We start from the raw sequence: 23,201 nt of genomic DNA, 5'->3' as shown, positions 1-23,201 counted from the left end.
AAAGCCCCCCTGTCCTCACAGTCCCCTGCCCGCAGGAGCCTGCAGCAGCTCAGTGACCGGGCAACCCCTGGACACACCGCTGGGCATGGGGGTTAATGCGAGCCCTCGCTCGGGGCCGAACCGGTTGGACTTGATGATCTTCAAGGTCTTTTCCAACCTAAACGGTTCTATGACTCTAAGATTCTATGATTCTATGAATCCTGCTCCCAGGGAGCACGGGGCGGGTTGACAGCAACACCTTTACTTCGGCGAAAGCTGACAGGGCGGTCGGAGAGCCTGTCCTGAGGATTTCCACTGGAGGCCCTGAAATCCCAACCCATCGCTCAGCTCACAGACCTCAGCGGAGGGACGCTTCCCTCAGTGTGACCTCCGGGTACGCCACTTGTTACAGTGCAAACAGCATCCTAAAGCCTTAACGTGCAAAAGCGTCTCAGAGCACGGGAAGGGTTTAGCACCACTTGACCGCATCACCAACGCCAAGCTACGGGCTGAAAAGGCAGGTGGAAACCCCGAGGGCCACCGAGGCAGCCGCCGATGTTGCTCCCCGCTCCGGCGGGTTCAGCTGTGCCCGAAGTGACAGCGCCAATACGTCCTTCAGGCGACAGTCGGGAGAACCGGGGACACCTCGTTTCTGCCGCTTCCCGCCCCTGTGACCAGCGCAGGCTGCTCGCTTCCTCCCGCACCCCGTCCTCATCTGCTCCGACCAAGTCACTGAGATGTTGCCCCATAAATCAATTCTTTTGGCTGTGAAAAATGAGCCAAACGAGTTACACTAAGAATCTGGTGGTTTATTAGGACTTTCTTGAAAACAAAACCAACCCCCGGTGTGATTTATAGCTTTAACCAAAAGGGGTATGAAAGTAATGCCCCCACCCCCCAGCCTCCACGAAGCCCATTTATTCCCCTGTCACTTTTTTGGCAAACAGGCTTCAAACCCTTTCCTGAACAATGGAAACTTTCTGCCGGGTACATGCAATCCCGAAGACGGGGGGCTGCGAGGGGGCTCCCTTCCATTCAAGGGCTTTGAAAAATAAACAGGGACTCAGGTAGCAGCTGAGGCGTATCAGAGAGACGCGACGTTTCAAACCCGCCGTGTATATATATTTGAAAAAAAAAAACCAACAACGAAAACAACAGCTTTTGTCCGACGTGCTAACTTTTTTTCACTTGCAACTGCAGCGCTGCCACTCGAGGGGAGATCTTTCCTGGCTTCCCAAAAATGCTCTTCCCTCCGCAGCACAGCCGCAGTTACTAAGCTGCGATCCAGCGTGTGCCCACCCGGAGCTGTCGCAACTCCAGTTCTGCTCCCAAGATGTGGACAGATGACTCCTCTTACTTTTCCCACCCGACACACACAGCCGGAGCATTTCTGATGTGCGCTGAAGATGCGCGCCACACATGTACGGAGGCATCTTCCCCTCCCCAACTGCAGTTACAAACGCAGCCACGGGCCAAACGCGGGCTGTTGCATGGACTGCCGCGGCTGAGAGGGGACTCCCGGGGGACGGGGATCGGGGTGAGAGCAGGTTTTCCCTCCTAGGCACCGCTGAGGCTTGGCCGAGCCGCGCTGAGCGCGGATCCCCCCGGCCCGGCTGCCACCTCCCCGGCGCCGCGCCGCGTTTGTAACTCCCGCTCCGAAGGCGGCTCCGGCGGTCTCCGTCCGCCCCCCTTCCACTCTCCGAGAGAGGGGGGCTCGTAGCGCTAAACCCGGCCCCCGCCGCGCCCCCCGCCCCCCCCGCCCGAGCCGCAGCGCGGAGCACGTGTGCGCGGCCGCGCAGCCTTACCTGCCGGCTGCCCGCCGCTCCTCTCCGCCGCCGCGCCGCCGCCCCGCCGCGCCGCCGGCATCCCGCCGACGGCCGCCGCCAGGCACAGGCACCAGACGGAGCCCCAGGCCGCCCGCATGCCTCCGGCGCGGCGCCGGGGCAGCGCGGCCGCCGCCGCACCGCCCGCCTCAGACATCCCCCGGCCGCATGCTGCCGCCGCTCACCGCTCCGCTCCGCCGCCGCGCTGCCGGGAGAGGGAGAGAGGCGCTCAGGGGGAGGAGGAGGAACCGCCCGCCCCTGGCGCCGCCACGGAGGGGAAGAAGGAAAAATAATAAAAGGGGAAAATAATAGTAAAAAGGGGGAAAAAAGTGGTGGGGGGAGCGAAAAAGCGCAAGGGGACGCGCGCAGCCCGGGCGCCGAGCGGCGGCGGGGCGCCTACCTGCGCAAGCCCCGCGGCTGGCCGCGCACCGCGCATGGACGGAGCGAGCGCGTCCGCAGGAGCCGCCGCCGCCCGCCCGCCGCCGCGGCGCTCCTGCGTCTGCTCGGCGCGGCGCGGGCGCGGAGCGGGGCGGCCGCGATGTCCCCGCCCGCCGGGCCGGCCCGCCCGCCCCGCCGCCCCGCCCCGCCCCGCCGCCGCCGCCGCCGCCGCCGCCGCCGCCGCCGCCGCGGGGGGCCGCGCCCGCCGCCCGCCCCGCTCCGTGCCCGGCCCCCGGGGCTGCGCGGGGGGGAAGGTCTCCGCCGGGAGGGGGACGTGGGCGGCCGGTGTCGCTGGGGGCAGGCAGCGGCTCCCGCCAAGTCCCAGGGCGAAGCAGGCACCCTTTTCCCATCTCCATCAGGCTGAAGTTGGCTCAAAACCCCGCGGCAGCGCTCCCCTTGGGGCTCCGGAGCGGCACCGTGTGCCGCGAAACACACCCGGGTATTCTCTTTCTCTGGCCCTGTAACAGTGCGTTTTCTGAAAAGGGGCGGTGGGTCGGGGCTGAAGGGGGATCCGTGGGTCGGGGGCAGCACAGAAACTGCACGCAGCGCTTTGCCTCAGCCTGAGGATTCACGCAGCAAATGGGCAACGCACCCACTCCCTCGGCAGGGTCGCCGCGCTCTACCCCTAAGCGAAGCCTCCAGCCTGCTTCCAGCACCCTGACTTCACCCACCGAACACCCAGAATCACCGTTTTTTAGTGATGGGAGTAATCACAGCCTCCACGGACTCTGCGTGTTGGCTGCCGCTAACTGGGCTGACTACTTCAATAAAATCTGATTAAATGTCACTTGTATCTAGTTACGATTGCAATGATCTAGTCACTATCGTAGTTATGGTTTGGGATATTGTGGTCATCTCAGAGACCCCCGACACGGCCGAGTTGCCTAAGTGACATGCATCAGTTATTGCTGACAAGCGATTCGAGCTGCTTCGTACGGAGAAGTCGCAGCTCTGCTTTAATCCCCCTTGACGTAGCAGCTCATTGCCCGAAAATAGATGCAAATATTATCAGAGCTGAAAATGCTCTGCACAGGGGGCCCAAAAAACCCAACCTGCGGAACAGCCAAGCCGAGGTTGTTCGGGTCAGAGAAAAAGCCGGGGCGGTGCGGAGGTTTGGCTTTCAGCGAGGGCATACAGTGGGGATCACTCGCAGCCGCCGTGGAGGGCTCGGAGTTCGTGCTGTTGTCGCTGCGACTGGGATCTGTCTTGACACCTTTATCAGGCACAGAGTCTCTGACATCTCAATACTGTCACATTGTGTGGGGAAGCATTGAGACGGGGCTGCAGCGAGGAAATCCTACATGTCAGCGGAGACCCTCGCCAGTGACACCATCGGTTTAAATGAAAACAATGGGAGGAAAAGCAGACATATAAATAAAATGTGGTTATTTCACCGTCACTGAGATGGCTTGGCAGTGTGTCAAACTGCTTGATGTTTGCTCTCACAACTGCTGTGTTGAAGGTGCCAGAAAATTGATAAAAATAAAAACAACAGCAGCAGCATAGTTGTAACACTGCATGAGGAGTTGTTGCCGTCGTTGTTTTGAAGATGACTGTTTGCAAAAGCAGGGCCAAATTCTGATCCCACGTAAAGTCAGCAGGGTAAGAGCAACCCTCGTCATTGTTACTATTGCGATCCCCATTTTCCAAGGGGAGAGCAGCAAAGGAGGATAAGGAGCTTTCCTAAGCCTGCAGCTAAAATAGAAATGTAAGTGAGAATTCAGGGTGGTTTCTCATACCGTGACTGCATTTCAGAAGCGCCACAGTGACTGTTCCTCTGTGTCAGGTGAAGGCGAACGCTTTCATGATGCTCCTGGAGCGGGATAACAGGGTGGAAACGGCCGATGCGAACCCAGGGAGTTTTAAGGTCGCTGGGAGATGTAAAGGTCTGCATCTCGGATCCTGTCAGCTCAGCCCTTAATGGTTTTGAACTGTTTTTCATTTGGAGGAAAACTAAAAAGCTTATAACATTTGGAAGCCCTTTACAACAGGAAATCAGAGGGGTATTGAGATAGTCCTGTATGAAGGACTTCAAGGTTCGCAGTTTTCCCTAGAGTGGGATATTTTTGCGTTTCCCATTTATTAACCTCTGGTGCAGCACACTCATGTGGGGCTGGGGAGCACAGACCCGATTAAGCGCAGATTTTCTGATGCTGCTTCGTCACTGCGGTGGCCGCTGTAACAGAGCCTGCGATGTAGTGCTGTGCAGCAAAAACTACAGCTCTGGACTGTGTCTCAGCCACTTTATTACTAGAAAAAAATCCATGTACGTAGACTAGTAAAGCCTGCACAACACAACTGCATTTCTTTTAGGACTACTATGCCATAAGCCGCATATTAGCCCCAAAGTTTTCCTTCCCCCTCAAGCTGGGAGCGTGTGCTCCCCTTCATGCAGGGATGCTCTTGCTGCCAATGTGTTTGTTCTCCTTTTACCCTTTATAAACATTCCCTTCCCAGAACTTTGTATTTGTTTATCCCCTTAATATCCAGAGCTGTCAGTGATGAAAATCAAACCCCTTTCGGAAGCTCAGGGATGGTGAGCGGCTGCCCCTTTCTGAACAAGCGGCTGAAATACAGCAAGGTCAGTGGTGCTCTCAATGTCCAAGCCTGTCACCGTCACGCTCCCATGGCACCTGCATCTGCCCGGACCCCACCGGGGGCTCGGCCACTGAGAGCAGCTGTCCTGGGAAGGGATTTGGGGGGTCTTGCAGGCCCTGGGGGCATTGGCATGGCTAAAACCCCTCTCTCCCTTCATGCCCCTCAAAAGTCCTGCCTGGGAGGGAGGCTGCTCATCTCTCTCTCTGAAAGTGCAACCTGTTGATAGTCTCAAAATAAGTCAAACGCAGGCTGCTGTCAGCAAAGTCAGCTCCAGGTGTGGATGCTTTGAGCATCCAGGAGACGGGGATGGGACAGGCTATGAGACGCCTCTCCGAAAGCCCTTGGGGCCGAGGCTCCTCCTGAGCCACCTTTGGTGACGTTGCTGGAGGAGAGTGTGCGATGAGACGGGGTGGGGTGGCATGAGCCGCTTCCCTTCCCCCTGCAATCTCACCCGGGCGCTGTTGCAAATCACTCGCTGGCACACCTGAGCTGTCCTATTTAGCAAAGCAGACAGCGGAGCACAGGGACCACCCGGAGCTGACACAGTGCTGGGCTCAGTTAGGATCTTGCAGAACCGATACTGCGGACTGGTATGCCCATACATTCCCGTCAGTGGATCCCCGCAGAACTTGCTTCCTTAGCCGGCAGAAAGTGATTTCTGAATCAATACAGAATTGGAGCAAAGCGACGAAGTAGGAGAAACTTCAATGCAAGTTTTAATACGCTGGGCAAGTTTGATCAGAGGTGCAGTCACATGCGTCTCTGAATCGTATCAGGTTGGGTACACACAATAAATATTGCCAAATATGTCTTATCAAAACTGGGACTTGCTGGCCGACTTGTGAGCCAGACTGAGTGTTGCAGCCTTGCAGCGCTGTAACAAGCTGTTCCTTCAGCCCAACGGAGTGTCACGCGCTCATGTGAGGCTGAAGTGAAATATTGGTTCCGAGATCAGTGTCAGTGTCTGTGAGTAGAAGCCGAAGCTGCACACCCTTAGCATCCAAGGGTTAAACAGCATCAGTGGATGCAGACGCTGGGGTACATTTTCCAGAGCTCATGTCATTATCCATTTATATCAATAAGGTGCCTTAGAATGGCTAAACCGCTTTTTATTAGCTAGCCAGCCCAAAGGACTGCAATTCCAGGCAGGTTTATTGAATTTCAAGCCAAAAGTCATTGTTGCTAAGATTAAGGATCCAAATGATTGTCAGAGTAAACACTGCGAGAGGTTAAGCCACCCTGTGAAGGCTCTCTCTGTGCCTGCACCCTCTGCGAGCTGGTTGCAACGCAACCTTGTCCTGTGGGATTTGTTTCCCACCAAACAGCATGGACAGATGAGGAATAGAGAGCTCTGCAAGGGGTGAGTTGTTTGATTTGAAGTGAAATAAGAAGGAATGAGTGAGCTGGAGAGACACACCAAGTCTCTTCTGCAAGAGCTGCGCACGGGGAGGTGCTGGCAGAGGTAAAATAATTTGGCAGCCTGGAGAGCAAAGCAGATGATTGGAGAAATCAGAAAAAAAAACAAACCACCAACCTGGAGAGAGCCTGTGGAGGGTGTGAGAAGCAAAGATTTAAAATCAGACCTTGAAGTAATGCTGACTCAGCACAGCTGCTGCGTGCGCAGCCGGGGGACTGTGCCGGGGTCACAAGCAGCTCTCGGAGGTGCCATTGACCGCCAGCACAGGCTGGGTGTTCCCTGTCCTTGGAGTAAACCAAGACAATGCTCTGGAGCCTGGAGAGAAGACAGAGATCACTTCTGCCTGCTAGATCTATTTGTACCATCACCATGTAGGACATTTCAAGCAAACACAGGCTGGAGCATTGCACTTGTGGGTGTAGCAGGACGCCTTACTTTGGGGGGCCTTTGAAACGAAGCCACAACCTGTTCAATCCCCCACCAGCCTGTGCAGACTGTCGCCTGTGAGGAGAAACCACACGCTGCCAAGATGAGTTTTTTGGGAGGCTGTACTTAAAGTCCTCTCTCCTGGGTGCGACCAGACACCACCGAAGGGCACCGGCTGCCTGCTGTTGCCCGTCCACCCCAGCTGAGCACCCACAGCAGGGGGGTATGGAAATACCCCTCATCTCCAGCCCTTTGGAGATGTCACCCGTCAGGCTCTTCCCCAGGTCCTGGCTCTGCTGTGTGGCCTGGTGGACACATCCCTATCCCCCTTTCTCCAGGAGCTTTTCCCCTGCTCTGCCCCGCTCCGAGGTAGGGAATGGTATGCGAAGTGAGCAGCGTGGGACCTTTCAGAATAAACAGCCACATCCTAAAATAAATATGAGCTGAGGGCTTTTGTCTATTAGAATTTTAGTCAATATTAGGGCATTATTACTATGACTTTTAGGCAAGCTCTTTCTCAGTGACACGTTGTCTTCCTTTGGGGGAAGGCTCGAATACGGGGACAAATTAGCCATTCTTAATTCTGCCTTAATACAGCCTGTGTGCTGCCACAAGACAGTGCTGACACAGTGCTGCGTCTGACTCCAGCCCAGCCACATCTAGAGCCTGATTTGTATGTCTATCTCCTTGCAATTCCTGTGGTAGTTTTATTTTTCCAAAGAGCACGGTGCTCTGGGTATATTCCACTGCAGAGATAGGGTGGGTGGATCAGACGTGTTGGTGTATTAAACATAGAGGACATGTTACAGAGTTGGGTGGCTCTATAGCTTTTACTGGCCTTTGAAATAAGAAGCAACATGCATATGTATTCCAGATCCGATGTGCACATCCAGCAGCTTTGCAGCGGAAAAGCAATTGAGGGTCTCAGGATACATTATAAACAGAGATAACTCCATAGGGGATTGTTTAGTTAAGTGTTATTATCCCCATGGCACACATGGTCACTCCAAAGCCCAGGAAGGTGAACTGCCTTCCCAAATACCAGCTCCTGCTCTGCAGATTGTCTTGTGGGACCACGTCCAGCTCTGTCATAATAAAGTGATAACTACCTCAGGGATCTTGTGCTTTTGCAGAAATGTGATTTCCCTCACGCAGCATGCTGGATGTCCAGATCAAACATCATGAAGAATGCAACCTGTGGTCAGGGAGGTTTGGCCTCCGTCAGCTCTGAAAGGCCTCTGCGTAGTAATTGTGGCATAAATCATTTCATTCATCATTAGGAGAAAAACGTTTGTGGTGTGGAAAGCAGCAGTTACATAAGAAATTGGATAGGAGGCAGGTAGGTATTCACTTTAAGACGTTGCATGGAGCCAATGCCTTTAATCAACAAGGGAAATGTTTGAATGTTAATAGAACTAACAATGAAACCGGAGTCGTGTTTTGACAAGTATTTCCAAACATTCCAGGAACACTGCGATGCTCTAGGAGCCTCTTTCCTAGGGAGAGAATTGATTGCTGAAGTTATAGTGCAGTTTGCAATGTGCAAACAGCCTTGCCAGTGCCTGCCGAGCTGGGATGCTGCGGTGGGCAGGGACAGGCGGTGGTCCTGGCGGCACTGGTGGGGGTGGGCAAATGAATATTTTGGATAAATGACAGTGCTTTCTTCCTAAACCGGACAAACATCCCGCAGGCTTTTTAGAAGAGGAGTGAACTTGATGCTGGGAGCTCTTCCTAGGACAGAAATTCTCTGCTTTATTATCCTTTTAGATGAAGAAGTTGCTCACAATGCATTTCTCCAGAACTTGGTGACGGTCCCACTCATCTGTTGCATTTTTCCCCAGGATTTTTGTCTATACTTTTAACACGGGTCAGCTCTGTCTGTTCTGAAAGAAAACCCCGAGTCATCTAAAATGTGACTGGAAAAGGGCTGGGGGACAGCCGTATTGCTGAGAATCAGCGCTGCAAGGCCTGCATGGCTTTGCCATGCTTTTCACAGCTCATTTTGCTTTAGGTCAGTGGATCGGATGAATCATTAATAAGCATTTGAAAACACTGGATGCCAGGTACCGCTGATCTTGAGCACCTCGTAAAAGATTCACTGACAGGTCAAAGGTTTTTATTTATGGAGAAGACCCAAGGTTTACCCCCAGATTTGCCATTAACTGTGTTACTCTGGAAACTCCCCACCCTCTTTGAGGATCTCCTGCCTGTGCAACAGTCTGTCACCCATGTCTACTTAAGTTGAAAAACCCACATAACTTCAAGTGAAGTTAGCAAAGCCTTAGTTAGGAACCTGATGGACCTGGGCTGTCCCTGTGGTCAATGGAGAGAGGTAGACCACTTCAAAATACGACTTTTTGAACTTAAACTGCTTCTGATGGTGCCTGTCTCTCTGTGCTCATGATGGAGGGATCCTGGATGCTCAGCTGTTGAAGAGGGGGGGAGTTTTCACCCCATTTTGTTGCTTTCTGTGGGTGGAGGGGGGCTTCAAGGCTTTGCTGTGGGGGTGTAAAGAGAAACAGCATCCCCCTGAGCCCACGGGCACTGGCTGGAAGTGCTGGAGGTGGTCCAACGTGGGACACCCATGGCTGCTGAAGGCTTCATTTCTCCAAACCACCACCTTGCCTGAGGTCAGGGTCTGCGCCCTCCGTTTCACACACAGCACTAGTTCACATTTGTGCACCACCTTTAAATCTGAAAGATCGCAATTTCTTTGCAAATCCCACTCAAATACGTCTTCAGTACTAGTGAGAGGTAAATAGATACTTCCGAAGGCATTTTTTACAGCGTAACTCCAGTCTTCCTTAAAAAAATGCAGCCAGAATAGCCAGTGGTTTTCAGTCAGTGGTTTTCAATCTTTTTCACTTGCAGACATCCACATTTTTTCCAGCAGAGCTTCAGCCCCTTGTATAGTTAAATTGAAGCCTACTGACAATAGCCTTATTTTGCTTGTTAAGTTTTGCAGACCATTCAGAAGAAGTCAGTGTACCCCGGAGACCCACAGACTACAGTGAAACCGATTGGAAACTACTACATACTTACTCTTCTGTAACTAAATATGATTTTTTTCCCCATATATTTATACAGGCTGTCTACTTCAGTCTCTGTAGTGTCTGGAATCTGTGAACCTGCTAATTAGGGGGGACAGAGGTTTGCTCCAAGGCTGAATCTAAGTATTATTTAGGTATTTTCAATTATTTAGTGATACCCCTATGTGGAGTGTAACTACGACTGTAACTGGGAACTAATGTTAATGGACAAAATCAAGTTACTTCTCTTAATCATGAGTTTCCGAACTCGATGCAACGAGTGGAGAAAAGAGTTTAAATGAATCAGGAAAATAGTAATAATTGCCAAAAGTCTTAATGTAGTTTACTCAGAAATCGCTTCTTAATTGCTTCTTAATTGCTCATGGTGGGCTCATGGGAGGCAGCGTGCAAACAGGGCAAATCTTACGAATCTCTCTAGCCTGGCGCTGGAGTGCAACCCTCATTTTCTGGGAAGAAGAGTGTACAAAGCTGGGCACTTCAGAAACAAAACCAAGCAGGCGGTTGCAGAATCCACTCTGGTTCATACAAGTCACTTGATTGTGACAGCAAATTTGTGTCCTCCTCCAAAATTCAGGCGTAGTATTAATCGTAGGCCATGGTAAGACAAAAGGGTTGCGTATTGCCAGGAATATATTAGCTCCTCTTTCAATTGAGAACACAAGTAGGAACTTGGTTGAAAAGGGCATATTTTCTCTGTGGCTGTTGATGCCTCAAACCATAGAAATATGAAAATATTTGTAATAGTTTGCATCTACTACACAGTGGAAGGAGGATAATCCACTGTCAGGCTGATTTCTCTGCAGACAGCTGTGCAGCTCGGTAGCAAGGAATATCTGTACTTGTAAAAAGTATGCCAAAATCAAACGATCTGAACTTTGAAAATATATTCCTTTCTGCAGCTGACAGTGCTGAAGTTAACCTGGGAACCAGACAGCACTCTGTCTGCAAACCAACAGAAAATCAAAACCACTATTTGCTTCCAGCCAACTGACTGGCTCATAGGGTAATAAGAAAGACAAGGACACTACACAAAAGTTATCATTTTTTCTTGAAGGCTGTGTGACAAATTTCCAGTCACTTTTTTGCCAAAATAGTTTCATAAATACTGGAGACACTTGATTTTATCCACCCTGAATTCATAGAAGTGTTGAAGCATGTTCTCACAGGTAGCCACAGTTAATCTGTGTAATCTTGAAATGGCTTCCAGCTTTTAGAAGTTTACATTAAGTAAAGATTATCCAATTATAGTTTTCTTTAAAGATAAGAAAGATAAGGTTGATGGAGAGACATGCTAGATGACTAAAGTATGCAACTTACATTTCATACATTTTTTTCGCAGTATTCCGTGAGACGGTTCTAAAATTAAAACATTGGTTTTGACTATGCAGAATTATATGACATAACACAGTAATTGAGGCATAAACAAAACAGATGATGACAATCATTGGTCATAAATATTACTGCTATCTAAAAGACATCATGGCAGTATGGATTTCATCCAGTGTTACACGTTATCTTTCAAAATGCCTCACTTCATATTTTGACTTCAGCAAATAAATTACCTGTAGCCTAACTCAGCCACTTGAAAATAAATGTTGACTTTTGAAGAAATTGTAAGCATTACTGGAAGGTCTGAAGACAAATGGCTGGTTATGGATCATTTTGCAGGAGGACTATTGTGTTCAGAGAAATGAGGAGAGCATTCGTGAGTCTGGTGTTAGGACATGGACTCGTGCTAACTTTAAATTCTAGTCCTCTTGGTCTCTTACAGTGTGTGAAATATATTACATTTGCTTCTACCTCACTGCAGCTTTGAAAAATATTCCTTTTGTAAGCAGGTTTGGACAGATTTAAGAAACCTGGTGAATATTGGTCCTGATAAGGCCAAACATTAAGTTAATAGCCATTTCAATTGTATCAGTAAAGTGTTTCATGGAATGATTTGAAATAGAAATATTAGTGTAAAGTGTCAAACTGGTAATAAACACCACTTAAAATAAGATGTTGTGGCTTATCATAATGAACCACCCAGCTAAAAGCAAAAGAAAAGTCTACCTAGAAGTGAAAACACACGATATACCTAAAGGATATTTAAACACCGGAGCCTCATTTCCATCCACGAAGGGTTGTCCCTGCAGCTGGGTGTGCCTGCGCTGCCGCGTCTGGGAGGAAAGCTGCCTGGATGCTGTCCTGAACCCACCCTGCTCCCGGAACCTGTACGGGCAACTGCTGTAAATACATGAATTACACTGAGGAAGCAGCGTGGCCGCATTGCCAATAGCTCATCTAGTTATAAACAGCAGCTTAGGGCCATGATTTTAGTCCAACACTGGTCTAAAAAGCAACAAATAATGATTTGCCATCTGGATTCCTTGCTCTTGCCCCTCCTTTTCTTCCAGTCCTCCAGCTTCCCTTTCCAATCAACGTTGAATTGAGGAGGCTGTTTAATTTAGCGATCTTCTGCTGGTGTCACACTGTGTTTTGCAGGTGGTTGAACGGGTTTTCGTGTTCTTTGAGAAACGTCTGCCTTGTTGTTTACATCCGGGGAGCCTCGGCGATGGCCGGTGCCTGGTGAGCAGAGCTGGGGCAATCGCACCTCCAGCCGATCCCTGGCTGGCGGACGCCAAAATGCTAACCATATGCTCAGGCCTGAGAGTGAATAAGGAAAATTACCCAAATCAAACAGTCTCTTGCAGTGCTTTTAACAACGTGAGTGTTTATTTTTTTGCTTCATGATGTTGGAAAACTTTAAAAGATCTGGGAATTTAACTGAATGGGGTCAGTGAAATTTTCAGGGCAAAATTCATTTTGCCAAGAGACTGTGACACTTATTCGGGAAAAGAAAAGGGAAAGGTTTGGACTTTAACTGTTTCCCTATCACAGGTACTTGATAGAGGAAGACTGAAAAATGTTATTTTTTCCTTTGGTTATTGTGTGCTATAATCACTTGTCCTTATTCTGGCTCCTTTTATTCTGTGGCACTCAGTCTTTTTCCCAGCCTGTATATGAAAAACCTGGTGTTTGCAATGACCCTTAAGAAATGGAATAAAAAGGTTGTGCCATTGTCACGCCTGCAGACTTATCTTTATTTAAATAAAGCCTCTGTATTTTGGGAACTGGCTGTGCTTTGCCACCATGGGTCATGACAGGCAAATCCAAGTTGGAAGGCACGGTGGTGGTTGGGGAAAAAAAATGCTGGTGGGCTTTCCCTGCCCCATGGCAGTGGGGAGCGCAGGGACATCCTGAAGACTCTTATGAGAGAGGATCTGGGGTCAGAGGTGGGGGAGATCCATGCCGAGGTCTGCAGAAGAAGTAGGTGGCCTCTAGAAAGGGGAGGTCTTGCCTTGCCAAAATCACCTGGTGTTACTTTTCAGGTACTTGCTTTGGTACTTGCTGTGTTCTGTGTTTCCCACCTTGGTCTGTATTATAATTTTTGCTTCCTGAGCATGCTAAAACCTTAAAGGGAAAGCCTGAGGACTGCAGCTCTGTGAAAGAGCGATGAAAGCTAACCCTTCTTGTCCTCTAAGCTGTGCGTATGACCCTTTCACTCAGGCAGAAAATACAAGAAGTGGGCTCCAGGCAATTTGGGCCAGAATAGGTGGAAAGTTAGTTTTCACTTCTCACCTCTTCATATTCACAATGAGTTTAGAAATTGCCTGCACCAACTCTATTTTTAATTCCAGATGAAAGACGTTGCAGGCGGAGGAACTGAGCTGAGGGCGAGTTTCTCAGAAATGAGAGAAGGTGCAAGGAAACAGCGAGAAGCAGAGTGGGCAGATGGAGTGAGGGTCTCTGCTTACATATGCCTTACACGGGATCATTTCCATCCACCAACGCAACGCTATACCTCGGCGGCGCAACGTGCCAAGGGAGTACCAGAGCTTAGCAGAAAGGAGAGGATTGTGTCCAGAGTCAGTGCAAATGTGGGGAGAAAACAGCGCAGGCATCAAACCGCTACGGTGCAACACCTCCGTCCTGGGCTGGAGCCAGCATGGGTGTTTGATGCTTCGGGGTCTTGCAAAGCAGCTAGCAGCATCAGGTGCCCTTTGCCCACAGATCATCCTCAGGATGCGAAGAGGAGGGTTCAAATGCTGTTGGCCTCTGCCTCCCTGCTATGACTTCCTTGAGATGCTGTGAATTTTTTAAGTGAGGAGAAGGTTTGGTCTTGTTTGTTTGCAGTTATTTTTCTCCGCAGCCCTTCCTCAGGATTTTGTTAGCATTGCAAATTCCCATTTCACAATCAGCATTCTTCCAGCTAGACGGACAAAGGCATTTGAAACTAGCTGCATTTATCACTAATGCTCGAGCTGGATGAAAGACAGGGCTGGATCCTTCGCAGGGAGGTTACGCCATAACTCCGTTGAGCCCGGGGGAGCCACGCTGATTTACCACAGCTGAGGATCTGCCCGGTGGAGTTTAATCTGGCGAGGCTTTGGTGATGCTCAGATCAAAGGCAGCCTCTGCAGAGGCCAAATTCAAAAGGCTGAAGGACAGAAACACCATGGTCTTGGGGCGTGCTCTGCTCTTAGGAGATGTCGGGAGAGTCCGGCCTCAGCCTGTTGCACAGCAATGCTGTTGCAGATAACAACCATCTGCATACTTGGCAGTCTCTCTCCAGTTGCATGTCTACCCCTGAGGCAATCACTGTCCCTTGGATGGCCTGCTAGACCAGGTTTAGGCAGTACTGATAAGATTAAAGAGGTGAAAGAAAAGATACGCATTTACCCTTGAAAGCGCATTTGCTCAAGGGCCATCACACAGAGCAGTGCTGGGGAAGCCCTTTGCTCCCAGCTCTGTCCCTGTCCATCTCCAGGGGTATGGTGAGCAGGACCAGGCAGGTTGCTCAGGCAGCTGGGAGCCTGGCTGCATCCATGTAGACATGTCCTTGGGTGTCCAGCAGGTTTTAAACCCTCACAGTGTGGGCTTGGGTGTCAATCTAATTGCAAATGAGCAGCTAGTTGTGATATTTTCAAAAAGCAGGCTGTTTTTTGGTTTGGTTTGTGTTTACTCAGCTGAGCTTCAGTCACTTAGATTTAGCTCTGAAGGCACTGAAGGACAGTAGTGGAAACAAGCTGAAAGATGAATTATTTCCTTTTGTCTTCAGTGCTTCTGCTTACCCACTTACAAGACTTTGAAGAGTCTGAATTTAGATGCTTCCCTCACCATCAGGCACTTAAGGCAACATCTTGGTCATCCCTGTCTAGCTTGAGCTGCTCTTTGCATGTCCTCTCAGTTGCTTAAACCCCATAAATGTTCCCTCCCAGCTTTCTTTGATGAATGGCTTGCAGCCATCCCCATCTGTGTGTTCTTCCAGTTGCCTCGTGGCAGGATGGCCTCTGCAGATGCTCTGCTTTCATTTTTAGCACATATCTTCTGTGTGCCTCTCCCTTACTGGCCGATGCTGGAGACTCAGGTGTGATGATCTCTCCAAGTTCACTCTGCCACCACTGTTGTGGCCGTAACGCAGAGCAGATTGATCCAAACCATGTATCTTTAGCAGCAGGTGCAGGTTCAAAATAGTGGCAAAACCCACCCAAAGAACAGGGTAAGTAAGTGGGTTGTTACTCCACGGTGCTGCTGGGTTAAAGTGCTGTTTATGCAATGTTTAAAGCTGCTTGAAGATATGTCTGCAGGTTATCTCCACTATAGAGGAGCCTTTGATCAAGTTCTGCACGTTCTGCAATAAATTAATTTAATCAGATATATCATTCTTCCCAAGGGATTTAGATCCCAAGTCATTTGGCTGGCTCTCTGGACCTTCAGAGAGTTTTTCTAGTTTTCTACCCATTTGTTCAGATAGGAATAACATATGAACTGGAGCCTGAGTGATGGAACGTTAAGCTGTAGATTTTTGAGGCTCAAATCTTGGTTAACACTGCTTGCTGACTGCGGATGTGATTTCCTTCCAGACATTCCTACTGAGCTGCACATTGCTGCCAAGATACGTAAATTGCCTCACTTAGATTCCTTTGCTTTCTAATATCACATCAAGTTAGGCATTACCTGGCCTCTCGTTAGGTTTGCTTTTTTTGTAGCTAATTATTTAACCTCCTTTTTTGCTGATCTGGACAACATTTTGAGCTCTGCTTATATGTCAGTACACCTTTCATGAAAAAAGCTGCACTGCTAATATAATCTAAGTGAGGTAGGGTACTGCTGCTGAGCCACGTAAGGCCTGTGTTGCATCTTTGTACGCTTTTTCTCCCGCTGAAGTCCTGGGCAATGCCAAGGAGGAGAGGTGAAGGAAAACATCCTCGTGTGACGTCAGTGCCTCTATGAAGGCATTTAACTACGCACTCTGCACCTCGACATAAAACGTTAGTGATGCTCATTCATTTTGCTGGCATAGAGAAACAGGGTGAATCACCACATTGACATTAGCTGAGACAAAAAAAGTGTGTTTAACAAGACCTTCAAAGCCAGTGACCTCCGTAGATATGCCACAGTCAGTACTGCTGGTTATATTTTACTAGCGTCATTCACAGAGAGAAGCATCTCTTTCCTTAAATAGATCAGCTGACTTTAGGGAAAGAGGCTGGGAGAGTGAAGCCCAGGTAACGGTTTGAGGGTGAAGCTCTCTCAGATGGAAACAACTGAGTCAAGCACCTCAAAGCCTCAAATGGGAATCAGTTCAAGCAATCTCAATCTGACCTTGAGAGGTTGTTCTCCAAACCCTGTGTTGCAAACGTGTTAGCTTTTCTTAACAAAAGGAAAGTGGATATTTGATTACAAAGCTTTTTCTCAGTTGTTTAATTAAGACAATTAATGATTAATTTCATCAGCAGTTTCTGTTTTCTCTGTTGGTGGCCTGTGGCTGAAGGACAGCAAAGCTCCTGCTGGCTCAGAGCATCTCAGTGCTGGGAGCCACTGTAGTTTATTGTGCATTTAGCTTTTGTCAGCATTTCCAATAATTGGACCAATTTCTGATAGGAATTACTCACCCTCCCGCTTCCCCCAGCAATCGATATTTGCAGCAGCCTGTTTCCTTTGGGTACGCTGATACTTTGCTGCTCATTTCGGTGCCCACAGACTACGTCTGGGCCACTGCGGTTTGCTTCTTCAAAAGAAAATAAAAGTGCAAGTCCCAGGATGCACAGATCCTTTAAAGGCTTTTGGGACTCTCCAGTCTTCAGAGGCCATGGATCTGCTTGGAAGGTTTGCCCGTCTGCTATTTGTTTTTGCTTACGGAAGTTGTATGCTTAACTTCTGGGCTTCTAGAAAGATAACAGCGTAAGAAACGGTGCTGAGATCTCTGGTTTACTTCGAGTTCACTATCATGTCCAGCTTTGAGCACTTTGGAAACTCCTCACCTAATAAAAACTGAAGGTAAAACATTTCTGTAGGAAAAGGTACTCAGGAACACAACATCCATCAGCCCATGGCTCTGCAAACCCCCTATCAAAGCTCTGTCTACAGCAACGTCTAAAGCTGTACCCCATCACGGCTGCAGGTTTGTTTTCATCAGGGAGTGTGGATGAGTATGTCTCTAAGTATATAAACTACAGTCTTGTATCAAAAAATGCATTTGAGGGGTGTGATGTCTCTCACTCAGTTTTGAGTGACTACAAGTTTGTCTTCAAGCAGTCACTTTATAGGGGCAGGCATCGCCTCCAAAGGGGGCAGGACTGGTCTCCCCGACAGGGTGAGTCTCAGAGCTCCTGGGACCTGATGAAGGGGATTTTCAGACTCCTTGGATACATCCAGGGAACGTCCTTGACTGAAACATTGCTGGCTTTAGGTCAAAAAGTTGATTCAGTAGAAGTCTAAACTTCTGTCCGTATGGTGTTTAGGAAACATCCTGATTTACTTAATTTAAACAAAGGCAGATATCCGGTTAAAATCCCTGGAGCTGCAGCCAATAAGTGCCTTATTTCAGCACTGTGCTTGCAATGACGGCTACCCACCATAAAAACACGGTTCAGGGGAATAAAAGTATTAAGAAAATAAATGGATGTAATATTTGAATTAGATGCAGATTTGAAATATGTGAGGAAAGATGGAGCAAGTAGAAAAAGAATAAATAGACAGAACCTGGTGACAGCATGCTTACGCCAGGCTGCTGCATAGGGTGTGTTTTTATCTTGTACGTTTGATTTCTTCCCTCCCACTGAGTAGGTGAGAAAGGGACTTGCACTGCCAGCCACCTTGGAAAGAGGCTGTGAAAGGGTGATGCTGGCACGGTGCGGAGAGAGCATGAGGAGCTGCATGAGGAGCTGCAGAAGACCTTGCTGTTTTCAGTGGATGCACTGATGAAGATTGGGTATGGCCAGGTTAGGAACAGTGATGAGGTGTGTTTGAGACATGTTAATGGCATCTCAGATTACTCCTGCAAATTGTCCATTCCTGTTGGCTAGCCAGATACTTCAGTGTCCCCAGCACCATTATCTAAGTATCTCATTACCATGAAAGGGTCTGTCAATATGCATTTTCCTGGTTTTGCAAAAGGTGGGGAGAGGTCAGACGTCCTGCCTCGGCTCATACAGGAGATCTGGCATAAAACCCCTAGCTCCTCAAACCCACGTCTTAATAAAACAGGTACATAAAACTGTAAAAAATTAGGGTTGTAAAAGACCTTGAGAAGTCAATGAGTCCTTTCCCTAGCCCCTCCACTGCTTAATGAAAGTAATCTATCTTGCCCCACTCCTTTACATGGCTCTGGGTGAGGGAGGCAATGGGTCTAGATTCCTGCAGCCTTTCTTTCTGCATGCCAAGTATGCTCTGAAAACTGTGGCTGGGCGTCTATCTACCTGTAGAGAAATTATTCCTCTCCTTTGTCTGAGTTAAAGCAGAAGATGCAACTTCTGTGCTGGGGCTGGTGTTTTGTTACAGCCTCACCAAGAGGTGCTGGAACTTCAAAAGGTCTTCTGTCTCTAGGTTTGCTCTTTGGGTGAAGACCACTTCAGACCATGCCTTCCTTTAACCTGGTTTTAACAGAGAGGAGAACATGCCGTGGGACAAGTCCTTCCTGCTTTCAGAAGTGGAACTGGTTTGGTAGTGGGGTAGGTGGAGGAGGGTGGTTTCTTGATTTATTGTTCTGTCTCTTTCTAGTGGCTGGGGTTTTCCAAGGCACTTCCCCAGTTAGTTAGGAAATCATGTGTGAGAAAACAGTCTGACTGCAGCCCAGAACTGTACCCTTTGTCATTGCTGTTGTTGGGACCAAGGAGATCATTAGAGAGTTGATGGGTCTGGATGGATGGCAGGATCAGACTCGGTGTCCCCTGCTTGGGTGCTTTGTAGCGACTCTAGCATTGCTAGACTTGAGTGATGTTCTTTGCTTTGCTTTAGGGTAATGATACTTGCTGGAGTCATCCTGGCTCTGAGGTTAGACTCATCTGGTATAAAAAAAGGCGAGTTCAGAACAGGCCACCCTCAGACTCTAAACAAGAATGCTGTCGCTCGGTTTATGAATTCAAGATGTCAGTTTTTACATCCCGAGATCTATTTTCTGCTATGGTTTCTATTCAAGAAGGGCTGTGCCTGTGTAATGAGTAGCAGCTGATGAGGTCTTACAGCTCAGCATTGCGCAACCAAAATGAATAGCATGTATGCAGGAGCCCCTGACACGGCACAGTGAGGAATACAACCTGGGGCCAGTTCCATTTCTGGGGCCTCCGTGTTGTCCCTGTGGACGATGTGATGCCTGACATCTTCTCTGTGGTTCGACAGGGGCATTTTTTGCTCCCTGTTCTCCCAAACAGAGGGCAAGCCATGAAACCTGGCCCTCCTGATTTTTCTTTCCAAAACCCCTAAAATCTATCGGTCAGGATGCTACGGTGCCCTGTGGGACAGCTGTGCTTTAGCAGTGACTGTGCCTCATCCTCCAGGCAAGGTAGGTCTTGTGGGTGCAGATAGTATCTTTTATTAGATCTTTTATTTTGGTCTAATAAGAGATCTCACCTCTCCCCACATCTGGTTCGTGTCCTGAGTGCGCAGTGGGTACCACAGCACCTAACCTCCCTGACTGGGATCAAAAAGCCCAGACCCCACAGCAACCCTCCTTGCAATGTGATCTGTCTTCATCCCCTTTATCTTCCTAATTCCCCCAAGAAAAGGGTGCCAGGAAGCCAATGAGTTGATCTAGGTAAATAATGGCATTTCGGCCTCCAAGAATGATAAATAAATGGCTTCAGGTCAAACCAAAACAAATTATTTGCATTTTCTTGGCAAACTGGGAAAAAAAAAGGGAAAAGATTCCTGTAGGGTCAACCCCAAATAGTTTCTTCAGTCCAAACCCAAAATGTTTTATTGTATTTATTAACCTTTTCATTTAACCTTGTTTTCTTTTAATTTATATTCATTTGTAAAACAAAAAGGCTGTTTTGAGACACGAATGTGAAAATGTTGAAATGAAACATTTTGGTATTTCAGAAAAAAACCAACCCATTTTGTTCAGAAGATGTTGAAACAATGTGTTTCGAAATTTTTTCAGAATTCCCCTCCCACTCTTTTCTCTTTCTTTCTTTTTTTTTTTTTTACCCCTCTGGCTGAAACTATTAGCTCAGATCACCCTGAATTTGCAAGGAATTTCGTCTTCCAAAATCTTTGATTTCTGGCGTATTTCCTGTTAGTAAAATACCCAAATAAAACCAAACAAACAATGTCCTGTGCTACCTGTGAGAACCAATTCTGGATGCTGCTGTGATATGAATGAGGGAGGGAAGAGCAGCTGGGTAGCTCTGGGATGGATTTTCTGTCAGCCCAGGACATGGGCAGTAGACAGCCCTGCCTTTAAAACCTCTGTTGCAGTGATTACATCAAGATAGTTTTTCCCTGCTGTGGGAGGTGAGTGCCAAATTGATGTTGCCTTCCTGGCCCCCTCTTCAGCAGTCCAATCCTCCAGCAAACCTGGTGGGGAAGGCGACTTGGTCACTAGCTCAAAGCGAGGAGCTCCCAGGGGATGTAGGAAGGGTGATGCAGTTGGTGAGATCGTTGCTTGCTATCACTGAGGAGTTCCTGAGGAGTAGCAACTCCAGCAGGTTTGTTGGTGCGGTACACTTACATGTTGAGTTTTGTTGTCCGTTTGCAGAAGACGGGGTCATTCCAGCAGAGCCAGCAGCTGCTTGGCAGAAGGTGCCACATGGTTTGCAACCCGGCACAACATGTGCTTCATCAACACCAGCCATGGCGCCAGACACAGGTGGGAGGTATTTGTGGTTCAATATGAATTGCAAGAAGCATGCTGCTGGTGGCAGATGTGGCACCAGTGAGGTTGTAATAATTATATTTAACCCATTTCCACAAGCCTTGTGGCCCTCAGACCTTGCGGTGCAATCTGCTTGGAGCTGATCCTGGCCATTTGCCCTCGCTATGCGGCCAAATGCATCTTTTGGGTAAAAGGCCCTGGGATGTCACCACCTTGGAAAGTGCAGACCCGGGTGCTCATGAGCATCACTGCAAGCTTCACCATGTGTTATGCCCTGAGGGGCACAACCCTTGGGTTATATGTCTTTGAACAGGGCAGCCTCTCCTGGCAACACCCAAAATGGAGAGAAAAGCAGGAGGAGGAGAAGGAGCATGACCCTTGGTGAGATCACTGTCTTATATCATAAGGGCTATGAGAGACGAAAGCCAGCTTTGAAGATTACTGCTTTCACTCATACCCAGCTGCTGGTCAGACCTTTCTCTCTTCTCCTCTGTGCTGGTATTGCCCCTGCTCTGTTCTTGCCCACAAGAAGAATGACATGAAATATGAGAGCGAGAATAATAAAAAAAAAGGAGATTTTTTTTTCTTTGAATAAAGCAACAAAGTAGCCAACAAATTGGTTCTTTGAAACTGATGGGGTGGAAGGAGTCAACTGGAAATAATTTTTGCTATATAGCCTTAAGACCTTTTCCCTGGCAAGCAAGTCATATGTTTTCTTTCGCATTTATAAAGACCAAGCTGCCTTTTTATTTCAGTAAGTTTGGGCAAGTAAGAACAGATTAGTCTGTGGGGCAAAGGGTGGTGGCAGTGGTGGTAGGGTGTAAGCATAGTTAGGGTTTTTTACGCTGGTGTGAGAGCTCGCTCAGTGAATGCAGGGGTGTGTGTGATGGGGGGGATGAGGTTGTGTTGTGTGCGATGGTGCTGCGTGCCCCTCACACACGAGGAAAACCGAGACCCTCTGCAGCTCCCCCAGGGAAATTTTCAGGTTGCGTCCTTGTTGCTGCCAGATTTTCACTTCACGTCTCTGTATTCATAGACAACTGGACCTTTTGCCACAATAACAGCAAAGTTAGGCTACAAACTCTGTTGCACCCCTGTTGTAGGGGTATTTGACAGCCATGGTAGCTGTAGGCACATGACATGACTGCGAGGATAGGGAATAGTATTTCATTCCTGAGAGCAGAGTTACAGCTCCACAGAGGCATTTAAGGGGCAGCAAGTAGGAAGATGCACGCCTCAACCATGGCACGGGTGCTTCACGGTCTGCTAGCCCCGTGCATCCCACCTTCACTGGCAGTTTGGACCTCTGGACCTCCCCAGAGCCCTACCATCCCACCTTTGGCCAAAATTAAGTGACCCAACCAGGATCATGCAGGAAGTTTGTGGCAAGGGTTTAAGCCCAGAACCATTCTCCTTCCCTCCCCTCCTTTCCTAATGACAGTACTAGTCCGTTTTCTTTAATCTGCTAATTCTCATGCAGAACAGTGGTGCACACATGCATGCAAGGGGTGTAGAATATGACCACAGGAGGATACAGGGAAGAAATTCGGCTTTGGTAGCATTTTACACCCACTTTGCACCATTTGGAATAACTGCATGCAGTGCAGAGCAGTGGAGAAATAGACTCCCTTACCATGGGACTATTATATTACATATCCCATAAAACAAGCCCTTCATTTTGCTCATTAAAATCAGGCATGCTTGTTTGTTGGAGTTCGACTGTACAGTATTTCTTCTATTTAGCTATAAAACCGAAAGAAAACTTTTCTTATGGTTAATTTTCCTTTTAATTGCTCGTAGTGGAGTCCTTCTGACTCCAGACCATTTCTATAATTACTGGACCACATTCTTCCCCCGTGTACCTCTTTTATAGGGTAGAAAGACTATTTGCCTCCCCTGTGTCCAGAATCCTTGTTGAGATGAAGCTGTAGAAATGTAACCACAAATTAAGGCTGTCAGCTCTTGTACTCGTGTGTTTGTTATTCCTGTTGCCAAGTTGAAAACAGTCTTTTATTTTTTTTCCTCCAGAAATAAAATAAAATTTAAAAAAATCCGATCAAGCCAACTTTCTTGCAATCTGGATCTGCAGTTGGACAAAGAGGCTGTGCTGTGGTTGTAGCGAGAGGACGGGGACTCCGAAGCAGTGGGGTGAGACTCCTGTCTTGGCCACCAAGTTGCCACGTGGCCCATGGCTGGTCACAGCAGGCAGGGCTTTGTGGCGGAGTGAAGTGATGCTCGGCACACTGGCCTTCCCAGGGTCCGCTTCCCAGCAGAGCTGCTCCTCTGTCCTGCTCCAGGCCATAAACCCTGGCTGCATTGTCAAACCA

General features: G+C 48.6%; 1 protein-coding gene across 1 annotated transcript in view; it reads right to left on the bottom strand.

Moving 5' to 3' along the window:
• Positions 1 to 1,959, bottom strand: part of FGFR3 (fibroblast growth factor receptor 3) — a 55,284-nt gene extending 53,325 nt beyond the window's left edge. Inside the window, exon 1 of the mRNA XM_059818165.1 lies at positions 1,785 to 1,959. Coding sequence (XP_059674148.1) covers positions 1,785 to 1,959 — 175 coding nt within the window. The remainder of the gene's footprint in view (positions 1 to 1,784) is intronic.
• Between the last annotated feature and the right edge of the window lie 21,242 nt (positions 1,960 to 23,201).

Source organism: Gavia stellata, chromosome 5 (assembly GCF_030936135.1).
Source record: "Gavia stellata isolate bGavSte3 chromosome 5, bGavSte3.hap2, whole genome shotgun sequence".
Taxonomy (NCBI): Eukaryota; Metazoa; Chordata; class Aves; order Gaviiformes; family Gaviidae; genus Gavia; species Gavia stellata.
This window is presented reverse-complemented; position numbering and strand designations above follow the sequence as displayed.